At 44.4% G+C, this 22048-nt stretch overlaps 3 protein-coding genes across 3 annotated transcripts in view; all 3 read left to right on the top strand.

Moving 5' to 3' along the window:
* Window positions 1–338: 338 nt before the first annotated feature.
* LOC311351024 (B-cell receptor CD22-like) lies at window positions 339–5441 on the top strand (the record flags this gene model as incomplete). Its single annotated transcript, XM_084471106.1, has 6 exons — window positions 339–384; window positions 1047–1403; window positions 2376–2633; window positions 2972–3328; window positions 4267–4524; window positions 5017–5441. 6 exons carry the CDS (start codon window positions 339–341, stop codon window positions 5142–5144), a joined length of 1404 nt encoding a protein of 467 aa, XP_084327232.1. The 3' UTR covers window positions 5145–5441.
* A 3885-nt stretch (window positions 5442–9326) lies between these two features.
* Window positions 9327–16423, top strand: LOC311351044 (cell adhesion molecule CEACAM1-like). The gene is made up of 9 exons (XM_084471124.1): window positions 9327–9489; window positions 11208–11646; window positions 12203–12469; window positions 12712–13062; window positions 13490–13756; window positions 14252–14348; window positions 14904–14931; window positions 15054–15136; window positions 16084–16423. Exons 2-9 carry the CDS (start codon window positions 11556–11558, stop codon window positions 16133–16135), a joined length of 1236 nt encoding a protein of 411 aa, XP_084327250.1. The 5' UTR covers window positions 9327–9489; window positions 11208–11555; the 3' UTR covers window positions 16136–16423.
* A 3244-nt stretch (window positions 16424–19667) lies between these two features.
* nek11 (NIMA-related kinase 11) overlaps window positions 19668–22048 on the top strand; it is a gene marked incomplete at its 3' end in the record, with an annotated part of 15163 nt that continues 12782 nt past the window's right edge. Inside the window, 1 exon segment of the mRNA XM_084471105.1 lies at window positions 19668–19827. Within this exon segment, the coding sequence (XP_084327231.1) occupies window positions 19751–19827 (77 nt within the window). The 5' untranslated portion in view covers window positions 19668–19750.

Here is a 22048-nt window from a genome sequence, read left to right as displayed (position 1 = left end):
CTCAGGGTCACAGAGAAGACATTTAGCTCACTCTGCTCAGTTGTTGCACTAAACATGGTCAGTGTTCACGTTACCCTGTCGCGTTGACTCAGAATCCGAGACAGGAAGAGGAATCTCGAGCACGTATTGCATGTCATGTCAATGAGATAGAGAGAAGGGCAGCTATATATGGACTTTAAAGCGATGTGAACAGAAGTTAGTGGTTATTGCAGAGAATATCTAAAAGGAGGAAGTTAAATGTGAAGACTATTACTGTAGCCTTTCACAATCAACCAATCATCCCTCGCCCTGCCCTAGTGACGGCTATAAGCAGACACTGAGAGGACGCTACGGAGCAGATGAAGATGAATCCATGGACCCTCTCTGTGCTCCTGCTGCTAGCTGGTAAGCTGTAATGCTTCTTCTGTTTACTACCTGGAACATGTCCGTACTCAAACTGGATCCAGCCGGCCTGCTGGCTCAACCTAGAGCTCTTTCTAGAGTCTACTGGACCTCAACTCTACCACTAGACACAGACACAGAAGGACACTGATCGGTTTATCGTTCCATATGTTATCATAATAATAATAATAGTAGTGATGATAATGATAATGCATTGTTTTCTTAATGGGCCTCACCCAAAAAGCTTTCATAACATAAAATAAATAAACTTGATATCAAAAGTGAGAAATTAGACACGATATATCATATAATTGATTATGCTTTATGATATATGATATAATATGATATCATATGGTGTGCGATATATCATCATATATTATGCTGTTTGATGTGATATAAAACATGATATTATAAAACGGGTGGCTTAAATCAAGCGATCTGATTGGTTCCCAACTGTTGTATATTGAGCGTATACACACAGCTATGACGCCCATTCAGTATCACTCCGCGCCTAACTTGAACTGTTGTTTATTTATATATAAAAGCAATAGCATAGTTCACTGAAGCCTAAAAACATGTTGATTGCACGCGGCGCGGTGCGTCTATGTGAGACCCTCCCATAGAACCGGGCTCCCTGTTGTGACCCCACTGTCTGCTTCCTCCAGGGCCGCTGGGGGCGGACCCTGACTGGGGCATGGAGTACCCTGACTCCTTCTGCGTGGTGGAGGGCTCCACCGCCACCATCCCCTGCAGCTTCACCCCCCCCGCGGGGCTCCGGGTGAACCGGGTGGTGTGGTGCCCCAATCACGAGATCTGCCAAGGCTTCACGCCCAACGTGTACGACAGCAGCAAAGTCCGGGCTGACAGCAGGTTCCTGTACCTGGGGGACCGCGTCGGGAACTGCACCTTGAAGATCAACAAGACGATGAAACGGGACGCTGCAACGTACCGCTTCCGCTTTGAGACCAACGGCACAGGAAGAGGGTTCACCGGAACGAAAGGAGTCAGAGTCACTGTTACTGGTAAGTGTTACTACTAGTACTGTTACTAGTCAGTGTTACTACTAGTACTGTTACTAGTCAGTGTTACTACTAGTACTGTTACTAGTCAGTGTTGCTACTATTACTGTCACTAGTCAGTGTTACTACTAGTACTGTTACTAGTTAGTGTTACTACTAGTACTGTTACTAGTTAGTGTTACTACTAGTACTGTTACTAGTTAGTGTTACTTCTAGTACTGTTACTAGTCAGTGTTACTAGTAGTACTGTTACTAGTCAGTGTTACTTCTAGTACTGTTACTAGTTAGTGTTACTTCTAGTACTGTTACTAGTTAGTGTTACTACCAGTACTGTTACTAGTCAGTGTTACTACTAGTACTGTCACTAGTCAGTATTACTACTAGTACTGTTACTAGTTAGTGTTACTACCAGTACTGTTACTAGTCAGTATTACTACTAGTACTGTTACTAGTTAGTGTTACTACTAGTACTGTTACTAGTCAGTATTACTACTAGTACTGTTACTAGTTAGTGTTACTACTAGTACTGTTACTAGTCAGTGTTACTTCTAGTACTGTTACCAGTGTTACTTCTAGTACTGTTACTAGTTAGTGTTATTAATGGTACTTTCCCTAGTGTAACTTCTAGTACTGTTATAATAGGACGATAGGAAGAGACTAGACTCGGTTCCCATTGGGGAGGGATTAGTGGCTTCCTGTAGTCAACCTTGAGCACCATGTCCTCACCCAGCTGCTCCTCATGAGATGTTTCTGGATGTCCTGGAAGACGCTTTGGATCAAAGGGACTCGATCACAAAGAGCGTGATCAGGAAGAGCCAGGGAAGTTGGCAAATACAACAGATTGTAGGACTCCTTGTATCTGCAAACTGACGTGATAAAATAGTCAATTATAAGTGATGACCACTTTAACTTCAGGGGAAATGCTGTCAATCTGTCCAGTTGTAAAGAACGTCCATCTCACTGTGTCTTCAACAGATGTGGAGGTCAGAAGCTCCGTCACTGACAACGTGGTGAAAGAGGGCGGTCAGGTCACACTCACCTGTACCTCAGCCTGCTCCTTCCACCAATCGGACGTCCACTGGTACAGAAATGGCCACGCCCTATCAGAGACAGGCCCCGCCCTCCACCTCAGCGATCTGACCAATGGCGACACAGGGAATTACAGCTGCTCTCTGGACTCCAGTGGGCAGATAACCTCTGAGCCTTGGAGTCTAACGGTGTTGGAAGATGAAGGTGAGCCCCTCTGTATTCACTAATGCACATGAGGGTGGTCCCTCATCTAATGTAATATAGTCTGTTATAGTCTGACATTATCTAATGTAATATAGTCTATTATAGTCTGACATTATCTAAGGTAATATAGTCTATTATAGTCTGACATTATCTAATGTAATATAGTCTGTTATAGTCTGACATTATCTAATGTAATATAGTCTATTATAGTCTGACATTATCTAATAATGTCAGACTATAATAGACTATATTATATTAGATTCTAATGTAACATAGTCTATGAGACCCTCCCATAGAACCGGGCTCCCTGTTGTGACCCCACTGTCTGCTTCCTCCAGGGCCGCTGGGGGCGGCCCCTGACTGGGGCGTGGAGTACCCTGACTCCTTCTGCGTGGTGGAGGGCTCCACCGCCACCATCCCCTGCAGCTTCACCCACCCCGCGGGGCTCCGGGTGAACCGGGTGGTGTGGTGCCCCAATCAACTGATCTGCCAGGTCTACGTGCCCAACGTGTACGACAGCAGCAACGTCCGGGCTGACAGCAGGTTCCTGTACCTGGGGGACCTCGTCAGGAACTGCACCTTGAAAATCAACAAGACGGTGAAACAGGACGCTGCAACGTACCGCTTCCGCATGGAGACCAACGGCGGAGGGTTCACCGGAACGAAAGGAGTCAGAGTCAACGTCACTGGTAAGTGTTACTACTAGTACTGTTACTAGTCAGTGTTACTACTAGTACTGTTACTAGTCAGTGTTGCTACTATTACTGTCACTAGTCAGTGTTACTACTAGTACTGTTACTAGTTAGTGTTACTACTAGTACTGTTACTAGTTAGTGTTACTACTAGTACTGTTACTAGTTAGTGTTACTTCTAGTACTGTTACTAGTCAGTGTTACTACTAGTACTGTTACTAGTCAGTGTTACTTCTAGTACTGTTACTAGTTAGTGTTACTTCTAGTACTGTTACTAGTTAGTGTTACTACCAGTACTGTTACTAGTCAGTGTTACTACTAGTACTGTCACTAGTCAGTATTACTACTAGTACTGTTACTAGTTAGTGTTACTACCAGTACTGTTACTAGTCAGTATTACTACTAGTACTGTTACTAGTTAGTGTTACTACTAGTACTGTTACTAGTCAGTATTACTACTAGTACTGTTACTAGTTAGTGTTACTACTAGTACTGTTACTAGTCAGTGTTACTTCTAGTACTGTTACCAGTGTTACTTCTAGTACTGTTACTAGTTAGTGTTATTAATGGTACTTTCCCTAGTGTAACTTCTAGTACTGTTATAACAGGACGATAGGAAGAGACTAGACTCGGTTCCCATTGGGGAGGGATTAGTGGCTTCCTGTAGTCAACCTTGAGCACCATGTCCTCACCCAGCTGCTCCTCATGAGATGTTTCTGGATGTCCTGGAAGACGCTTTGGATCAAAGGGACTCGATCACAAAGAGCGGGATCAGGAAGAGCCAGGGAAGTTGGCAAATACAACAGATTGTAGGACTCCTTGTATCTGCAAACTGACGTGATAAAATAGTCAATTATAAGTGATGACCACTTTAACTTCAGGGGAAATGCTGTCAATCTGTCCAGTTGTAAAGACCGTCCGTCTCACTGTGTCTTCAACAGATGTGGAGATCAGAAGCTCCGTCACTGACAACGTGGTGAAAGAGGGCGGTCAGGTCACACTCACCTGTACCTCAGCCTGCTCCTTCCACCAATCGGACGTCCACTGGTACAGAAATGGCCACGCCCTATCAGAGACAGGCCCCGCCCTCCACCTCAGCGATCTGACCAATGGCGACACAGGGAATTACAGCTGCTCTCTGGACTCCAGTGGGCAGATAACCTCTGAGCCTTGGAGTCTAACGGTGTTGGAAGATGAAGGTGAGCCCCTCTGTATTCACTAATGCACATGAGGGTGGTCCCTCATCTAATGTAATATAGTCTGTTATAGTCTGACATTATCTAATGTAATATAGTCTGTTATAGTCTGACATTATCTAATGTAATATAGTCTGTTATAGTCTGACATTATCTGATGTAATATAGTCTGTTATAGTCTGACATTATCTAATGTAATAGATTTTACTATAGTCTAACATTATTTAGAATAGTCTAGTATAGTCTAACATTATCTAGTATAGTCTAACATTATCCATTATAGTATATGATAGTCTAACATTATCTATTATAGTCTAACATTATCTATGATAGTCTATGATAGTCTAACATTATCTATGATAGTCTATGATAGTCTAACATTATCTATGATAGTCTAATATTATCTTTTATAGTCTTCAATAGTCTAACATTATCTATGATAGTCTAACCTAATGAAGGCTCCGTCCATGGATGATCCCTCGTGTTGTTCTCCAGGATTCCACAGGTCCGTCCACCTGAAGGTTGCCGTGGTGAAGGGCGTGGCGTTGGCCGTTCTCTTTCTCCTCCTAGCTGGGGTTGTCTTCGCCAAATGGTGCTCAAACAAAACCAATCAAATCATCTAAAAAAGGTCTTTGTCCGTATAAGACATTGAAGTTGAAACATATTTGTACACGTAAAGATGAAAGTATAATTTTTCATGTTGATAAATGTGTTGAAGGTGATTGTATTTTAGAATAATTGTTTTGTCATATTGGTGGGAATTGCTTTGACATCCCTGTGGACTGTGAGGGTGACGGCCTCAGCAGCCTCACCTGGCCTGAGTCAGACTGAGAGACTCTGGGGCTGCACACCTGTTCACCTGGATCACCGTCTTCATGTGTCATGGACTTCAACCTCCGCAATAAACCGGTTCCAACATCACCACCCTGTGTCCTGTGTCTTGAGGAGCCCAGAGAAAGCCACCAAGGTGGAGTGTGGAGGCCGTCTTTGGGAGGAGTGGGGCGGCCATCTTTAGGAGGAGTGGGGCGGCCATCTTTAGGAGGAGCGCGGCGGCCATCTTTGCGGATGTTTTATTTTGATTGGATCATTTCTAAATGTAGCATCTCTCTGGCTTGTTGCTCCAAATCGCCCACCCGGCCTTAACTCTGTTTCTCAGCTCAGACACTGAGGCTGGACTCTCTGCCCCAGGTAGGCCTACCCACTGCTTTAGCTAGATGATAGGTGGAGATGGATAGAATAAGAGAGGGATAAAAATGAGGACGCTGGCATAAGCCTAGTCAAATAAAAGGGCTAGGCTAAATCGATGCTAGAGCGAGGCTATTTCAGGAGATTTCCAAACAGATAAATTTATTAGTTAGGGATATATATACACGTCAGGATATTATCAAAAAAAACTAAAACATAATACTGATGACATAACTGATACTGTCAACTTATTTGAGCACTACCTTGGTGTAATTAATATTTTAGTTGAATTAAGTAGTTCAGGGATTAGAAAAAGAAAGACATTTAAATTACCCAAATTTAAAAAAGATGCTTTGAGTTTTTTAATTCAGAGGAAATGCAGATAGCTGCCCTGCAAGATAGACTGGTAGAACCAGACTAGCAGGCTCCGTAAACACCCATTCAATTCTGTTTCAATCAGCAGGGGAGCAGGGTACAGGTAGCCCTGTCAGACAATGACAATAGCAGTGTTTAACCTGTAGAGGGAGCCAGTGGAGCTCTGGGTTATCCTTCAGGGGTCAGCAACCTTTTCAACACGCAGTGCCAGTTTGACATTTTCTCGTTAATGAGTGTGCCTTAAGCAACAATATATTAAATATTAAGCTGAATTATGAAACCGTGACCAAAAACATTTCCAGAAGACCAGTAATTGTATTATTTCCATATAGTCCACAATCATGCATCAACATTTAAGTTGTTTTTTGTTGTTATATTTGCAACATGGGCTAACAAATTATAATTATGCCATCTCAAAACACTGCTTTCAGAAACTCATTCAAAAATATATTTGCACTGTAAGAAATGTAAAAAACAGACATTATATGAGAATGTTGGAAACATCCACATCAATATCTTTAAGACATGTACAGCTTTTCAAAATCCATGTGAAGGCCATGCATACAGGCCACTTGCAACAATATTTTAAATATTTTCTTCTCTATTACTCACAACATAGGTTTAAAAACTATTAATTGATCCCGTTTCAGAACACTGCTTTCAGTATCTAATTGAAACACATTTGCAAAAAACAGAATAAAGTGCAAAAAAAATCTGTAGTAGTGATTATGCTGCTGCATTGTAGTGGTGAAAAAAAATAATTTTGCAAGTGTGCCAATGATTATGCGGCCACGTGTCCTCCTTTAGATGGACATGTGGTTTGTTCCCTCTTCCCAGGCAGACCGCGCTGTGAGGCTGCAGGTGTTTCTGGAGACACTGGGCGTGGAGGAAGAGACGCTGGAGGGAGTTCCGGCTCACCTGCGCCTCCCAGTGGCTGTGACCTGCTACTGGCTGAGGAGGGCCGGCCCTGAGTCAAGGCTCCTTGAAGCTCTGCTGATGGTCATGGTCCAAGGAGAACTGAACCGACGGAAGGGATTGACCATAGGTAGGTAGCACATGATGTAACTTTAATCACTCACTCACTCACTCACTTACTTCCTCCCTACCTGTGTGTGTGTGTGTGTGTGTGTGTGTGTGTGTGTGTGTGTGAGTGTGCATGTGCGTGTGTGTGTGTGTGTGTGTGTGTGTGTGTGAAGGCGTGGCTCACAGCTTCAACCAATGGCAGGCCTGCCTGAAGGACGCCTCCCAGCTCAACCTGCTGCTCTGCAAGCCCCTCCCTGAACCCCACTTCGCCTGGTGAGACACCCAGACAGTACTGTTTCCATAGCAACACCATCACCCAGACAGTACTGTTTCCATAGCAACACCATCACCCAGACAGTACTGTTTCCATAGCAACACCATCACCCAGACAGTACCGTTTCCATAGCAACACCATCACCCAGACAGTACTGTTTCCATAGCAACACCATCACCCAGACAGTACTGTTTCCATAGCAACACCATCACCCAGTCAGTACTGTTTCCATAGCGACACCATCACCCAGACAGTACCGTTTCCATAGCGACACCATCACCCAGATAGTACTGTTTCCATAGCAACACCATCACCCAGACAGTACTGTTTCCATAGCAACACAATCACCCAGTCAGTACTGTTTCTATAGTAACACCATCACCCAGTCAGTACTGTTTCTATAGTAACACCATCACCCAGACAGTGTGTGTTTGGGGGTCAGGGTAGGGTAGGAGGATTTGGGGGTCAATGGAATGGGCTGGTGTGGGTCACAGTGTGTGTGTCAGTGTGGTCTCCAACCTCAACGCCAAGAGGTGGTTTGTATCGGTCGTCCAAATGACCCACAGTGCCCATGCCCACGCATGTCAGGGTTCTGTCTTTTTTTAGATATTTTCGACATAAAATGCACTTTAAAAACCTTTCTAGTGACAAATGGGCATTCTATTGTTGTATTCTTAAGTCAGTGAATGTAAATGTCTACTAAATGTTTGAGAGCTTAATACAACGTTTAGGAAGAGGAGGAGGAGCTGGGCGGGGCTGAAGGCCTGGATCAGGGCTCAGATGGGCTAGGGTTAGGTTTGAGGAAGTAGTCTGAAGCGAGGGATCTTTTATTTTGATTGGATCATTTCATTACGTAGCATCTCTCTGGCTTGTTGGTCCAGACTGCCCGCCCGGCCTTAACTCTGTTTCTATCACAGAATGAGGAAACACAAAAAGGATCAGGAATCAACAAACCTGAGAAGCAGAGAATCAACCAACGAAGACACAAACCACAAGGCATGAATATAACTGAGCTGTTGATCCTTATCACCTGAAGTCCCGCTCCTCTCTGCCCATTGGTCAACCCATGAACGAGAGAGAGAGAGAGAGAGAGAGAGAGAGAGAGAGAGAGAGAGAGAGAGAGAGAGAGAGAGAGAGAGAGAGAGAGAGAGAGAGAGAGAGAGAGAGAGAGAGAGAGATTGTGGGAGATAAGAGAGAGATTGTGTGAGACAAGCTCAGCAGCTCACCAACATTCAAAGTTCCCTGTATTCAGAGAACATCTCGTAAACTAACGTCCACAATATCTTGTTTATAGGTCAGCTTTTGAATTCCCAGACTTGGTTGAGAGGTAATATCTCGGGGTCACAGAGAAGACATTTAGCTCACTCTGCTCAGTTGTTGCACTAAACATGATCATTGTTCACGTTACCCTGTCGCGTTGACTCAGAATCCGAGACAGGAAGAGGAATCTCGAGCGTGTCTCCTCCTGACCCCGAGGGCCTCTTCACATCCACACAACAACGGGATGTTTGGTTCATGAAACGATCAATAATCCATACACACTGGAGATGCTCCACCTGTGGCCGATTGGCCGAGTCCATTGGGGCCCATGGTGCATCCCTAACTTCTAGTCTCTACGTTTGATGAATCCTCCTGTTTCTTCTTCAGGCTCCAGTTTACCAAGTTATCCCGGATCTACATCAAGACATAACGGTTGTTCAATAGAATGATAGAAAGTCAAACTCTACTTCAAATGATGGTTTCTATGATGGGGGCCAAGCTGTAGATCAATCCAAAGCAAAGGGACTACTCCTATAAAACACGTTGATAATGGGACTATAGGGACGTTCTACTGGGCCAATAGAAACTAAATGTTGATTGCATGTCATGTCAATGAGAGAGGGAGAAGGGCAGCTATATATGGACTTGTGAAGTGAGGGTAGTGACTATTGCAGAAGTGATCTAAAAGGAGGAAGTTAAATGTAATGACATTTTGCTGTAGCATTTCACAATCAACCAATCAGCTTATCTGTCCTAGTGACGGCTATAAGCAGACACTGAGAGGACGCTACGGAGCAGATGAAGATGAATCCATGGACCCTCTCTGTGCTCCTGCTGCTAGCTGGTAAGCTGTAATGCTTCTTCTGTTTACTACCTGGAACGTGTCCTTACTCAAACTGGATCCAGCCGGCCTGCTGGCTCAACCTAGAGCTCTTTCTAGAGTCTACTGGACCTCAACTCTACCACTAGACACAGACACAGAAGGACACTGATCGGTTTATCGTTCCATATGTTATCATAATAATAATAATAGTAGTGATGATAATGATAATGCATTGTTTTCTTAATGGGCCTCAACCAAAAAGTTTTAGTAACATAAAAGAAAAAACATAAAAACATAAACATAAAACAAAAAAAACTTGATACATAAAGTATGAAATTAGATATGATATATGATATAATATGATATCATATGGTGTGCGATATGATATCATATATTATGCTGTATGATGTGATATTAAATATGATATTATATGATATAAACACAACAAAATACAACCCAACACAATACAATATCAACATCACACCCTGTATGGCTAGCCCTCTCAACATTTAATCAGTTAGGCTGACTAGTAGTGATTTAGTTTTCACTAGTGGAAATGACATTTCAACATGACCAGATATCTTTCATTTAATCATAGATCAGTAATTCCTTTTTCACTCAAGAATATCAATTACAGATGTCTACAATTCAATTTCCACATGTTGTAAATGATTGTGACTCGTGGAAATGTAAACAAACCGATATATATCAACAAACCATTTTGGTTATGTGGGCAAAGTTTCCCTCAGCAAAGAAGAACAACATGGCAGAGATATTCTCAGTGGAAGATGCAATATAATGATATAGATCCGGCATTAAAATGGGTTTTGATCACATTTCTAGAAAGAAATGTGTCTTTTATTTTCACTAATATTCATTCAGTGATTGTTTATCAAGTTGAGTTTGTTAGTTATCAGGAAAGTTCTTTCAGGGCTTGCCAGGATATAGCGGTGGTGGTTGATCAGGACGCAGCTACCGCTGAAAACAAAGCATGGCCTACTGATCATCAGTGGAAAATGAAATATTAACCTTGTTTCGGCATTAAATGCATTTTGATAACAGTTCTAGTTAGAAATATGCCTTTTATTGTCATAATCCTCATTCAGTGATTGTATCTTGTGTTTTTCATGTTTTTTTTTATTTCTTAGGGACTATATTCGGGGTAGGCTATATTCTGATTAAGAAATTACCATGGTGACTTTTTTCTTCCGAATCCCCCCGCCCCCCAGTTATGATATATATATCCATATGCGCTTGTTTACGACCTATGGCCGTTATTTCATCTTCTGTAACATGGACGCACCTATCCTGTATTCAAAACATGAACATGAAAATGTGACACGAGCACAGTATTCTGAACAACCCCGAACAGACTGATTCTAGATCCCTGTGATAGGAGCGGGACGCTGTGATGAGGAACATTAATGTACACAATGCACACTTCACGTTGCTACGAGTTCTATGTAAAGGTTCATTTGCACAAACTCAGATGAGGATGTATCCCCTAAATACTTTAGTCATTTACTAATTTAAAGATAACTGAATTAGCCTGCTTTTACAACAAACCATAGCGCACTTATTGCTATAACGATGGTAAGTGTGAAAGCTGTGCTGCCCTATATTGTTTTATTTATGGTGTAAACAAGGCTCCACTGGCTAGGAAATAGACAGATATACTAGGGTGCACCAGACAGAACAGAGCCTCCCAGAGTGCCGCCGAGGCGATGACCCCCTCATGTGTGAGAGGTCACTACATGCGCGGTGCGTGACCTCATGTGAGGCCCTCCCATAGAACCGGGCTCCCTGTTGTGACCCCACTGTCTGCTTCCTCCAGGGCCGCTGGGGGCGGCCCCTGACTGGGGCGTGGAGTACCCTGACTCCTTCTGCGTGGTGGAGGGCTCCACCGCCACCATCCCCTGCAGCTTCACCCACCCCGCGGGGCTCCGAGTGAACCGGGTGGTGTGGTGCCCCAATCACGAGATCTGCCAGCTCCAGACGCCCAACGTGTACGACAGCAGCAACGTCCGGGCTGACAGCAGGTTCCTGTACCTGGGGGGCCGCGTCAGGAACTGCACCTTGAAAATCAACAAGACGATGAAACGGGACGCTGCAACGTACCGCTTCCGCTTTGAGACCAACGGCGGAGGGTTCACCGGAACGAAAGGAGTCAGAGTCACCGTCACTGGTAAGTGTTACTACTAGTACTGTTACTAGTCAGTGTTACTACTAGTACTGTTACTAGTCAGTGTTACTACTAGTACTGTTACTAGCCAGTGTTACTACCAGTACTGTTACTAGTCAGTGTTACTACCAGTACTGTTACTAGCCAGTGTTACTACCAGTACTGTTACTAGTTAGTGTTATTAATGGTACTTTCCCTAGTGTAACTTCTAGTACTGTTATAACAGGACGATAGGAAGAGACTAGACTCGGTTCCCATTGGGGAGGGATTAGTGGCTTCCTGTAGTCAACCTTGAGCACCATGTCCTCACCCAGCTGCTCCTCATGAGATGTTTCTGGATGTCCTGGAAGACGCTTTGGATCAAAGGGACTCGATCACAAAGAGCGTGATCAGGAAGAGCCAGGGAAGTTGGCAAATACAACAGATTGTAGGACTCCTTGTATCTGCAAACTGACGTGATAAAATAGTCAATTATAAGTGATGACCACTTTAACTTCAGGGGAAATGCTGTCAATCTGTCCAGTTGTAAAGAACGTCCGTCTCACTGTGTCTTCAACAGATGGAGAGGATGTGGAGGTCAGAAGCTCCGTCACTGACAACGTGGTGAAAGAGGGCGGTCAGGTCACACTCACCTGTACCTCAGCCTGCTCCTTCCACCAATCGGACGTCCACTGGTACAGAAATGGCCACGCCCTATCAGAGACAGGCCCCGCCCTCCACCTCAGCGATCTGACCAATGGCGACACAGGGAATTACAGCTGCTCTCTGGACTCCAGTGGGCAGATAACCTCTGAGCCTTGGAGTCTAACGGTGTTGGAAGATGAAGGTGAGCCCCTCTGTATTCACTAATGCACATGAGGGTGGTCCCTCATCTAATGTAATATAGTCTATTATAGTCTGACATTATCTAATGTAATATAGTCTGTTATAGTCTGACATTATCTAATCCTTAGATAATGTCAGACTATAATAGACTATATTATATTAGATTCTAATGTAACATAGTCTATGACACCCTCCCATAGAACCGGGCTCCCTGTTGTGACCCCACCCGTCTGCTTCCTCCAGGGCCGCTGGGGGCGGCCCCTGACTGGGGCGTGGAGTACCCTGACTCCTTCTGCGTGGTGGAGGGCTCCACCGCCACCATCCCCTGCAGCTTCACCCACCCCACGGGGCTCCGGGTGAACCGGGTGCTGTGGTGCCCCGATCGTCAGTTCTGCCTGTTCGACAAGCCCAACGTGTACGACAGCAGCAACGTCCGGGCTGACAGCAGGTTCCTGTACCTGGGGGACCTCGTCAGGAACTGCACCTTGAAGATCAACAAGACGGTGAAACGGGACGCTGCAACGTACCGCTTCCGCTTTGAGACCAACGGCGGAGGGTTCACCGGAACGAAAGGAGTCAGAGTCAACGTCACTGGTAAGTGTTACTACTAGTACTGTTACTAGTCAGTGTTACTACTAGTACTGTCACTAGTTAGTGTTACTACCAGTACTGTCACTAGTCAGTGTTACTACTAGTACTGTTACTAGTTAGTATTACTACTAGTACTGTAACTAGTCAGTGTTACTACTAGTACTGTTACTAGTCAGTGTTACTTCTAGTACTGTCACTAGTCAGCGTTACTACCAGTACTGTTACTAGTCAGTATTACTACTAGTACTGTCACTAGTCAGTGTTACTACCAGTACTGTTACTAGTAAGTGTTACTGCTAGTACTGTTACTAGTTAGTGTTACTACTAGTACTCTTACTAATAAGTGTTACTTCTAGTACTGTTACTAGTTAGTGTTACTTCTAGTTGTCCAGCTTGTAAAAGAACGTCTGTCTCACTGTGTCTTCAACAGATGGAGAGGATGTGGAGATCAGAAGCTCCGTCACTGACAACGTGGTGAAAGAGGGCGGTCAGGTCACACTCACCTGTATCTCAGCCTGCTCCTTCCACCAATCGGACGTCCACTGGTACAGAAATGACCACGCCCTATCAGAGACAGGGCCCGCTCTCCACCTCAGCGATCTGACCAATGACGACACAGGGAATTACAGCTGCTCTCTGGACTCAAGTGGGAAGATAACCTCTGAGCCTTGGAGTCTAATGGTGTTGGAAGATGAAGGTGAGCCCCTCTGTATTCACTAATGCACATGAGGGTGGTCCCTCATCTAATGTAATATAATCTGTTATAGTCTGACATTATGTAATGTAATATAGTCTGTTATAGTCTGACATTATGTAACGTAATATAGTCTATTATAGTCTGACATTATCTAATGTAATATAGTCTGTTATAGTCTGACATTATGTAATGTAATATAGTCTATTATAGCCTGACATTATCTAATGTAATATAGTCTGTTATAGTCTGACATTATCTAATGTAATATAGTCTATTATAGCCTGACATTATCTAATGTAATATAGTCTATTATAGTCTGACGTTATCTAATTGAATCTAAAGTCATTTTAGAGGTAATCTAATGTAATTGTTTCTGAAATGATGTAATCTAATCTAATCTAACTGTATTCAACACGTTGTAATGTCATCTCACTGTCATTTACAAAGTGATCTAAACCAATCTGATGTGTCTGACATAAATGTGTTGTTTTACAGAGAATAGGTCTGCCAGGCCCCTGGCGGTGTCGGTGGTGTCGGGCGTGCTGCCGGCTGCGTTCCTTCTCCTCCTGGCTGGGCTTGTCTTCGCTAAGAGGTACTCCAGCACTACTCATCTGTTCAACCTGGGGTAGGGAATGGAGCCCACTGTGGAGCTCAACGGGAAGGGTTTGCGATTACAGCTCATCATCAAACGTGTCGCCAAACGGAACAGAACGGCAGAATGCCGCCAGGTGTGAGTGTGATTCGCCGTTACGAGCCGTTTTCAAAATCTGCCCCTTATGACATCACAAGTGGGCCTGTCCACCTAGATGGACGCTGGATAGATGAGCAACGTTTGCTACAGTCCACCGGGTAGGCTGGTGGACTGATCTATCCAGCACACATCTAGGTGGACACGCCCACTTGTGATGTCATAAGGGGCAGATTTTCAAAACGGCTCGTAACGGCGAATCACACTCACACCTGGTGGCACGTCATGGGACCTTTAATGATGATAATGAGATGATAATGTTTGAGGCATTATTACCCTTGGAGACTAAACTCATAGTAATCCATAGAAATCTCTCTTGAATCTCTATTGACTTTGGTATTAAAATGGTGTTGTATTATTGGACATATCTTTAATGTCTTTTTTTTTGTTATTAAATAGGAGACATGCACAGAAGAAAAAAAAACAGGTAAGGGTTAAACTAAAAGTGCGTGTGTGTGTGTGTGTGTGTGCGTGTGTGTTTGTGGGTTAATGGATGGACACATGTGTTTGTGTAAGTATGTCTGTCTGACCACCAGTCTGTCTGGCTAGGAGGTGGGCCGTGAACAGGAAGTGGTGGGAGCTTCAGAGGAAGTCTGCTATTCAACCGTCCACTTCCAACCCAACTCCTCAAGGTAACCGCCCCCTGTTACGATGTAACCTTCTGATGATGAAGAAGACGGTAACAATGTCATCACTAATAAGACGCGATGATGTCATCTTTTAATCAGTGAAACAGATCAGGGTGAAGTACTTGTTCATTGATGAAACCAGTGCCAACACTAGCTCCTTTAAACATCCCTAATGAACCGTTTCTAAAGCTTAACGGACCAGAACGGCCCGGGCCATCAAACCATCGTCTCCCCTGGCTTTACCTCTGGTACCAATAGCATTTTAAAAATGACTTGGTTTTACCAATTCTGCCAAAGAGCATTTAACGTGTGGGTAGTAAAGTGTTTCTAAACACCCCGTTTTAGCTCAAGTTATGTCACTATGTGAATTTATGATGACTTTATGAATTTATTTGATGATTATATGAGTTATTTTGAGTTCTAGGAAGGAGGGGGAGGAGTTAACCCCATGGTTACGAACCACAGCAGCTTTTTTTAAGCGAGGACAGGTCTTATCTTAGAGTGTCGTAGTGAGCGACGCTGTGACCGACGCAACCAGCAACATAAACCACCACACGCACGCACGCACGCACGCACGCACGCACGCACGCACGCACGCACGCGCACACACACACACACACACACACACACACACACACACACACACACACACACACCCCTTCACCCTGATATTCAAGAGCACCTGAGCTGGAATTCAGAGTAGAGTTGATTTTTAACAAACTGTTTGGTGTAGTCTAGCAAAAACTTAGTGCTTTTAAATCTGTTTTTCAAAATAAGTTATAATGTTATTTGAGTAACTGACAGAATGGCATAGACGATGTGGAGCTCAAAGAAGACATGCTAAGATGTTTAAAACAGGTTCACTGGTTCACTAGTTCAGTGGCACTTGTAGCCTACTAGGAAATGATGGCGGGAATCTGAGGCTTGCTGGTCTGTTTTCTTGGTGACAGATCAGCCCCTGGACCGGAACATGAGATTGTCTACAGCGAGGTCGTTCGCTGAACCAAACTCAAGCAGCGACTCCTCTTCCTTCCGTCATGACGAGATAAGGGACACTGCCGTCATCATGTCTGGTATCTCTCACAGACTTAGTGGTTGAGTCTTGTTCTATTTCTGCTGATTTCAGTGTTTTATCTTTTTATGCATTAGACTTTTCTGTTCATTGTATGTTGTTGTTTATTCTGAATATACGCGAGGTTGTCTGAGTAACGGTGAGGTTTGTAAAGACTGCTTCTTCTCCATTCTGATCCTGATGACTAGGCTACGTTTCAATAAAATACTTCTCAATTCAGTTTCCTGAGGGCAAGGCCGCTCAGTCTTTCATGGGCCTGTTTGTCTGTTAGCTTACAGTATTCATACAATCATAGCTTCACAGTCTATGGCTCATGTAGGCCTACAGTAAGACCTGTCATGTTCTAAACATCGGTGGCTCCTGTGTTAAAGTGAAGCCATTTTAAAAACTGATAAGTTAATGCGGGGCAGATTATCACACTCACCACAGTGAGCTATTATAAGAAGGGGGAAGTATAATTCACTTACACCCAGCAGGAACTTTGACTTCTGCCATGTGTGTCGAAGTCCTCTCTTCTCCGAAAACTATTATTAAGATAGCAGAAGTCATATAGAATTGAACGAAAGTATTTTGCGAAGCGTCTGCATAGAAATACAGGTATTATAGGTATGCATAACCCAATTTAGACATAGAACAAGCTTTTGGGGAACTGTATTAGACCTTTCAAGTAGGCTATTCAACTATAAAAGATCCCTTTTTCTCAGCATACAATGTATTTTCATTTGGATACAGCTTTGGAAAATATTACTATATTGATAAATAACGTTTATATTTTAGAATATTTACTGTACAGACAAAATAAAAAAAAAATAAAATAAAAAAAAAAGCCTCAACAAACTTTTAAAAATGTTTTCTACATTAGGCAGATGGAATCCAAGGTATACAACATACTACGATGGTATATGCTGCTGTAGAAGCACACACACACACACACACACACACACACACACACACACACACACACACACACACACACACACACACACACACATATATATATACATATATTATAGGCTATTAATAAAACTTGTTCTAACAATATAAACACTACAATAATGAGAATTTGTTTGGAAGCCGTCAGAAAAGGTTTGCAATGGTTTATGGGACGAGTAGCCTAGTTCCTTCACTCGTTCACAAAACAATGTACAGTCTTTAACCTTTTCCCATTCCGTTTTCCAAATATGCTTTTACCTCAGAATATTTTTTTTATGGTCACGACCAGAGCCGTATAAAGATTTTCTTCATAGACCGAGTCGGCAAGCAAGGAAACGTCACTTCCGGTCAGGGCCGTGGGGGAAAACAAACCGTTTTCCCCATACACACTCATGCAAAAAGGCGGTATTTTAAACCTTTGTCAAACGCTTGTCCGCTGTCATTTCTTGGTTTGAATCACTTGTATATGCTGTCAAAGGGCTATATATTAAAAAAATTATCATGATCGGGTCGATTGTTGTCCGTATATTTTTTAAAAAGTGGATCTTTCACAGTTGGTCTTCCCCCACAGCGTTGAGTCTAGGTGGGTGTTCCCTTGGTCGCCGGCCGGATCTATATCGTAAAAACGCGGCAAGTGTTTGTCTCTTGCTGTCATGTCTTACTTTCAGTCACTTGTATGTGCTGACAAAGAGCTTTATCTTAAAAAACTTGATATAATCGAATAAGACATAAGACATAAGACATGACAGCAAGAGACAAACACTTGCCGCGTTTTTACGATATAGATCCGGCCGGCGACCAAGGGAACACCCACCTAGACTCAACGCTGTGGGGGAAGACCAACTGTGAAAGATCCACTTTTAAAAAAATATACGGACAACAATCGACCCGATCATGATAATTTTTTTAATATATAGCCCTTTGACAGCATATACAAGTGATTCAAACCAAGAAATGACAGCGGACAAGCGTTTGACAAAGGTTTAAAATACCGCCTTTTTGCATGAGTGTGTATGGGGAAAACGGTTTGTTTTCCCCCACGGCCCTGACCGGAAGTGACGTTTCCTTGCTTGCCGACTCGGTCTATACGGCTCTGGTCACGACTAATTTGTGGGATCATTGAAAATGAATGGGAAATGTACTTCCGGAACCAGGGGGCGGTAAAAAAAAAAGAAGGGGGGGCGGTACTTCCGAAACCAGAGCCGTTCAAAAGGGGGCGGACCTTGCTGCACTCAATAACATGCCGCTGATAGAACAGGTACAGCCGACACCTGAACACACGTGACATTTCTCCCCCCACGTGTTCGCGGAGCGCCAACCGATCTGACGTCAGAACGCAACGGGTCTGGTACCCATGGATACAAGAGACAAACACGGAAGACGGTCCACGTTTTGATGTCGGAGGATTGGAACCAACAACCCTCTGAGTGACCAACACACGCGGAGGAAGGTGAGTGTCGACAGGCGAGAGAGGGAGGGATATTTTTTTTTTATAATAACACACATTTTACTTTATAGTACAATATCTGATATGTATATATATATATATATATATACTTTGTATTTAACGTTTTCCTTCCATTGTTCAGCTGCTTTGGCAATGCAAATGTATATTTCTCGTGCCAATAGAGAGAGAGAGTGTGTCTGGTCCACCTGCGCACCGCAGTGTGGTTCATTCCCATCTAATCACTAATTAGGTCAGCTGAAGACACCTGTAGGGCCGCCCACGTGTCTTCTGCTGCAGAGGACCGTGGGGCAAAATAACCTCAAGCAGTGGTTCTCCAACTTTCTAAGATACATTCTCCCCCTTCACCGACGCAAGCTGAAATAGAATGAAGCTAAATAATGTAATGCTGCGTCTATGTGGTCGTGTAAACATGGGAGCTCTGATAGAATCAACTGGAAGAGCACTAACCTGAGTATGAGCATGACGGGGTCGTTGTGGTTGAAGAATCAGCACCGAAAGTTTGAAAGGCAGCGACTCGCTAACTGTTGTGTGTTCACAGACACACACATGCACGAACGCGCACACACACACACACACACACACACACACACACACACACACACACACACAGACAAAGAAAAAGAGACACACATACAAACACACAGACACACACACAGACACACACACACACACGCACAGAGAGACGCACACAGACACACGCACAGACACACACATACACGCACACAGAGACACACACACACACACACACGCACATACACACGCACAAAGAGACACACACGCACAGAGAGACACACACACACACGCACATACACTCGCACACGCACACGCAGAGATGTGAGACCAATGACTGCAAACATCTGCTGAGGTCAGCCCAGCGTGTGTTCAGAGGCAGAAGGACATCCAGCCGTCGCGTTGCCCCGATGCTCAAACCTCAGACGTTGCTCATTCCAAGGCCCTTTAAACCCGGGCCTTGCAAGGTCTGACGTTCCCCCGGGCGACAGAAGAGGAGGTCCTTGAGTTTGTCTGACGACGGCGACGACGGTGTGTTTCCACAGGAATGCCCAGGTTCCAGGAGCTGGAAGCGGATTGGTTGAGCCAGGCGGCGGTGGCGCCTGGCAGGCTGGTTGCTAAGCGATACGGGGTGATGCAGAGGTTGGGCCGTGGCAGCTTTGGGTGTGTCTACCTGGTGACGGACAGCAGGGCCGGGGATGCAGAACCACTGTGAGTAGCTGGTTAGTCAAGTTAAACAATGAATGAAGCTGTTCTCTATCATATCTCTCTTGTGACCCCCTTTATGTCTGTACTCACTTGTTCAGAGTTCACCTGGACCCTGCGTAGCCTCCCCCCTAACTAGATCAGTTCATCTCTGGAACAGATGGAGAAATCAATAACACATCTACTCACAATAGTTCTGTAACTCGATATACGATTGAAGTCATTGTATTTCCCATTTTGTGAGGTCACAAGTGCTTTTGAATTAACACAGCTCTGTTTTATATGCAAGCAGATTTACTTTGTTTGGAGCCTGCATTAATGATCTAGATAGTATGACACTCAGAGGAAGGTTTCACATGGACAAACGTTTTCAGTTTCACTATGGATTCAGTCAACAAATGTATAGTATAGTTTTGGAATTAAATCCAGTGGGTGATCCTACCTGCTGCCACTAGATGGCAGTGTCTCCAAATGAAAGCCGGGTGTCGCTTTGTCAGACAATGCCTTGCTTTGCGTGGTTGTGGTTTACGCAGCCTTCTGGTTTAAACCACAGCGTGGTTTGGAGAAGAATCGGATACGGTTCCTTCACCCACACAAACCAAGTGCTGAGTAACCTGTTTGATCAGGCTGTCAATCAACACTCTCAAAGGTGTGTGGCAAGGTATTGATTGGTCTCTGTGTGAGCACTGGGACCGGTGCTCACGTCACGTGGTGGTTCATTCTGGGAATGGTGAGATGGGAATTCTCAGCAGAACGCACCGTCTCAGGTGAACATCACGGGCTCTTCTGATTGGCTGAAAGCGTTTCGGGTTTTCACTTTCCATGGGAGTGATCTCTAACTTGGGTCCTGTCCTGTCCTGTCCGTGTGTTTTTTGAACATCTCAAACTCAGGTTTAGTTTCTTTCATTTGGGGTCTTTTATTTTGAAAGTGTTTGGGTTCCATCGGATTCCCCTTGTCATTCCCCTCATAACAACCTGAGTGACTAGCTGCATCAGTGTAGTGGTGGATTTCATGATTCGTTTGAATGAATCAGTTTGCGTTGGTCAGTTCGCCAAGAAGAGTCGTTGGAATCGTTCGTTCGTATCGCGTTTCCGATAGCGGTAAATCGTGGTTCTCAGTCACTGAGTCGGTCAGACTCGGCTCCTCCCTCGTTCTCGTTCAAACGAATCACGATCGTACAATGGTGCAAACGGTCATCAATCAACACAACATTAACTAAGTTCCTTTTAGCTGTTCATGTTCAGAATCGGGATGTTGTTGCCCGGCTGGCTCTCGTGACGTCTCAGTCCTCGAGTCTTCACCGCTAAACAGTCAGTGAACGAACTGAAACGGGGAATCAGCTCGGTTCGTTCATGTTAAAGAGCCGTTTGTTCAAACTGATTCGTTCGCGAACGAGCCATCACTACATCGGTGTTAAGTACAACTATCAACACGATAGCCTGTAGCAACTAGTGTCTGATAGAGCATGTGTTCCTGTGCTCACCTGGTCCGCTGGTCTGGGATACCCTGGTACAGAAGTCCTCAGAGGGCTGAAAGGCTCTGAGTACACACACACACACACACACACACACACACACACACACACACACACACACACACACACACACACACACACACACACACACACACACAGCAGTTAAGGACCAGTTAATTATGCTGCTGTGTTTAAAACAGTTTACATTTATTGATTCATGCTTGACGCTTTTATCCAAAGAGACTGGCACTGTGTGACTGTCCCTGCTGTTGGTGTGTGCTCAGACAGCTTTACATCCTTATCATGTCCCGCATGCTAGCTCAGCTTTATACTCTAATCCACCTGTGTACCAGTCTCAGCTTTATACACTAGTCTGTGTACCAGTCTCAGCTTTATACACTAGTCTGTGTACCAGTCTCAGCTTTATACACTAGTCTGTGTACCAGTCTCAGCTTTATACACTAGTCTGTGTACCAGTCTCAACTTTATATTTTTCCGCTCCTCAACAACGGAGGCGGTCGTTCTCGGTGTATAAGTCGGGTGAAAGTCTAGTTTTACCCCAGACTAGAGCCTAACAGAGCCCGGCAGAGCTCAGACTCCGGGGTGTGGACGGTGTCCGGGCTATGTGAGGAGGAAGACGACGGAGAGGAGGGAGACGAGGCCGGGGTGATGAGGCTTCCTCCGTGGGCGGTGGTGACATCACACCCAGGAGCAGAGCAGACATAATGACCAGAGAATCTGCTTCCTCTCCT

Source organism: Micromesistius poutassou, assembly GCF_964030765.1.
Source record: "Micromesistius poutassou genome assembly, chromosome: 8".
NCBI classification, from domain to species: Eukaryota; Metazoa; Chordata; class Actinopteri; order Gadiformes; family Gadidae; genus Micromesistius; species Micromesistius poutassou.
The sequence above is the reverse complement of the archived record's forward strand: the minus strand, read 5'-3'. Positions and strand labels throughout refer to the sequence as shown.

What these genes read in the sequence shown, in the direction of transcription:
- LOC311351044 (XM_084471124.1), top strand. Translation starts at nt 11,556, where the DNA reads ATGAAACGGGACGCTGCAACGTACCGCTTCCGCTTTGAGACCAACGGC. An exon ending in AACGGTGTTGGAAGATGAAG is followed by an intron (nt 12,470 to 12,711) that starts GTGAGCCCCTCT and finishes TGCTTCCTCCAG; the next exon opens with GGCCGCTGGGGGCGGCCCCT. An exon ending in AGTCAGAGTCAACGTCACTG is followed by an intron (nt 13,063 to 13,489) that starts GTAAGTGTTACT and finishes TGTCTTCAACAG; the next exon opens with ATGGAGAGGATGTGGAGATC.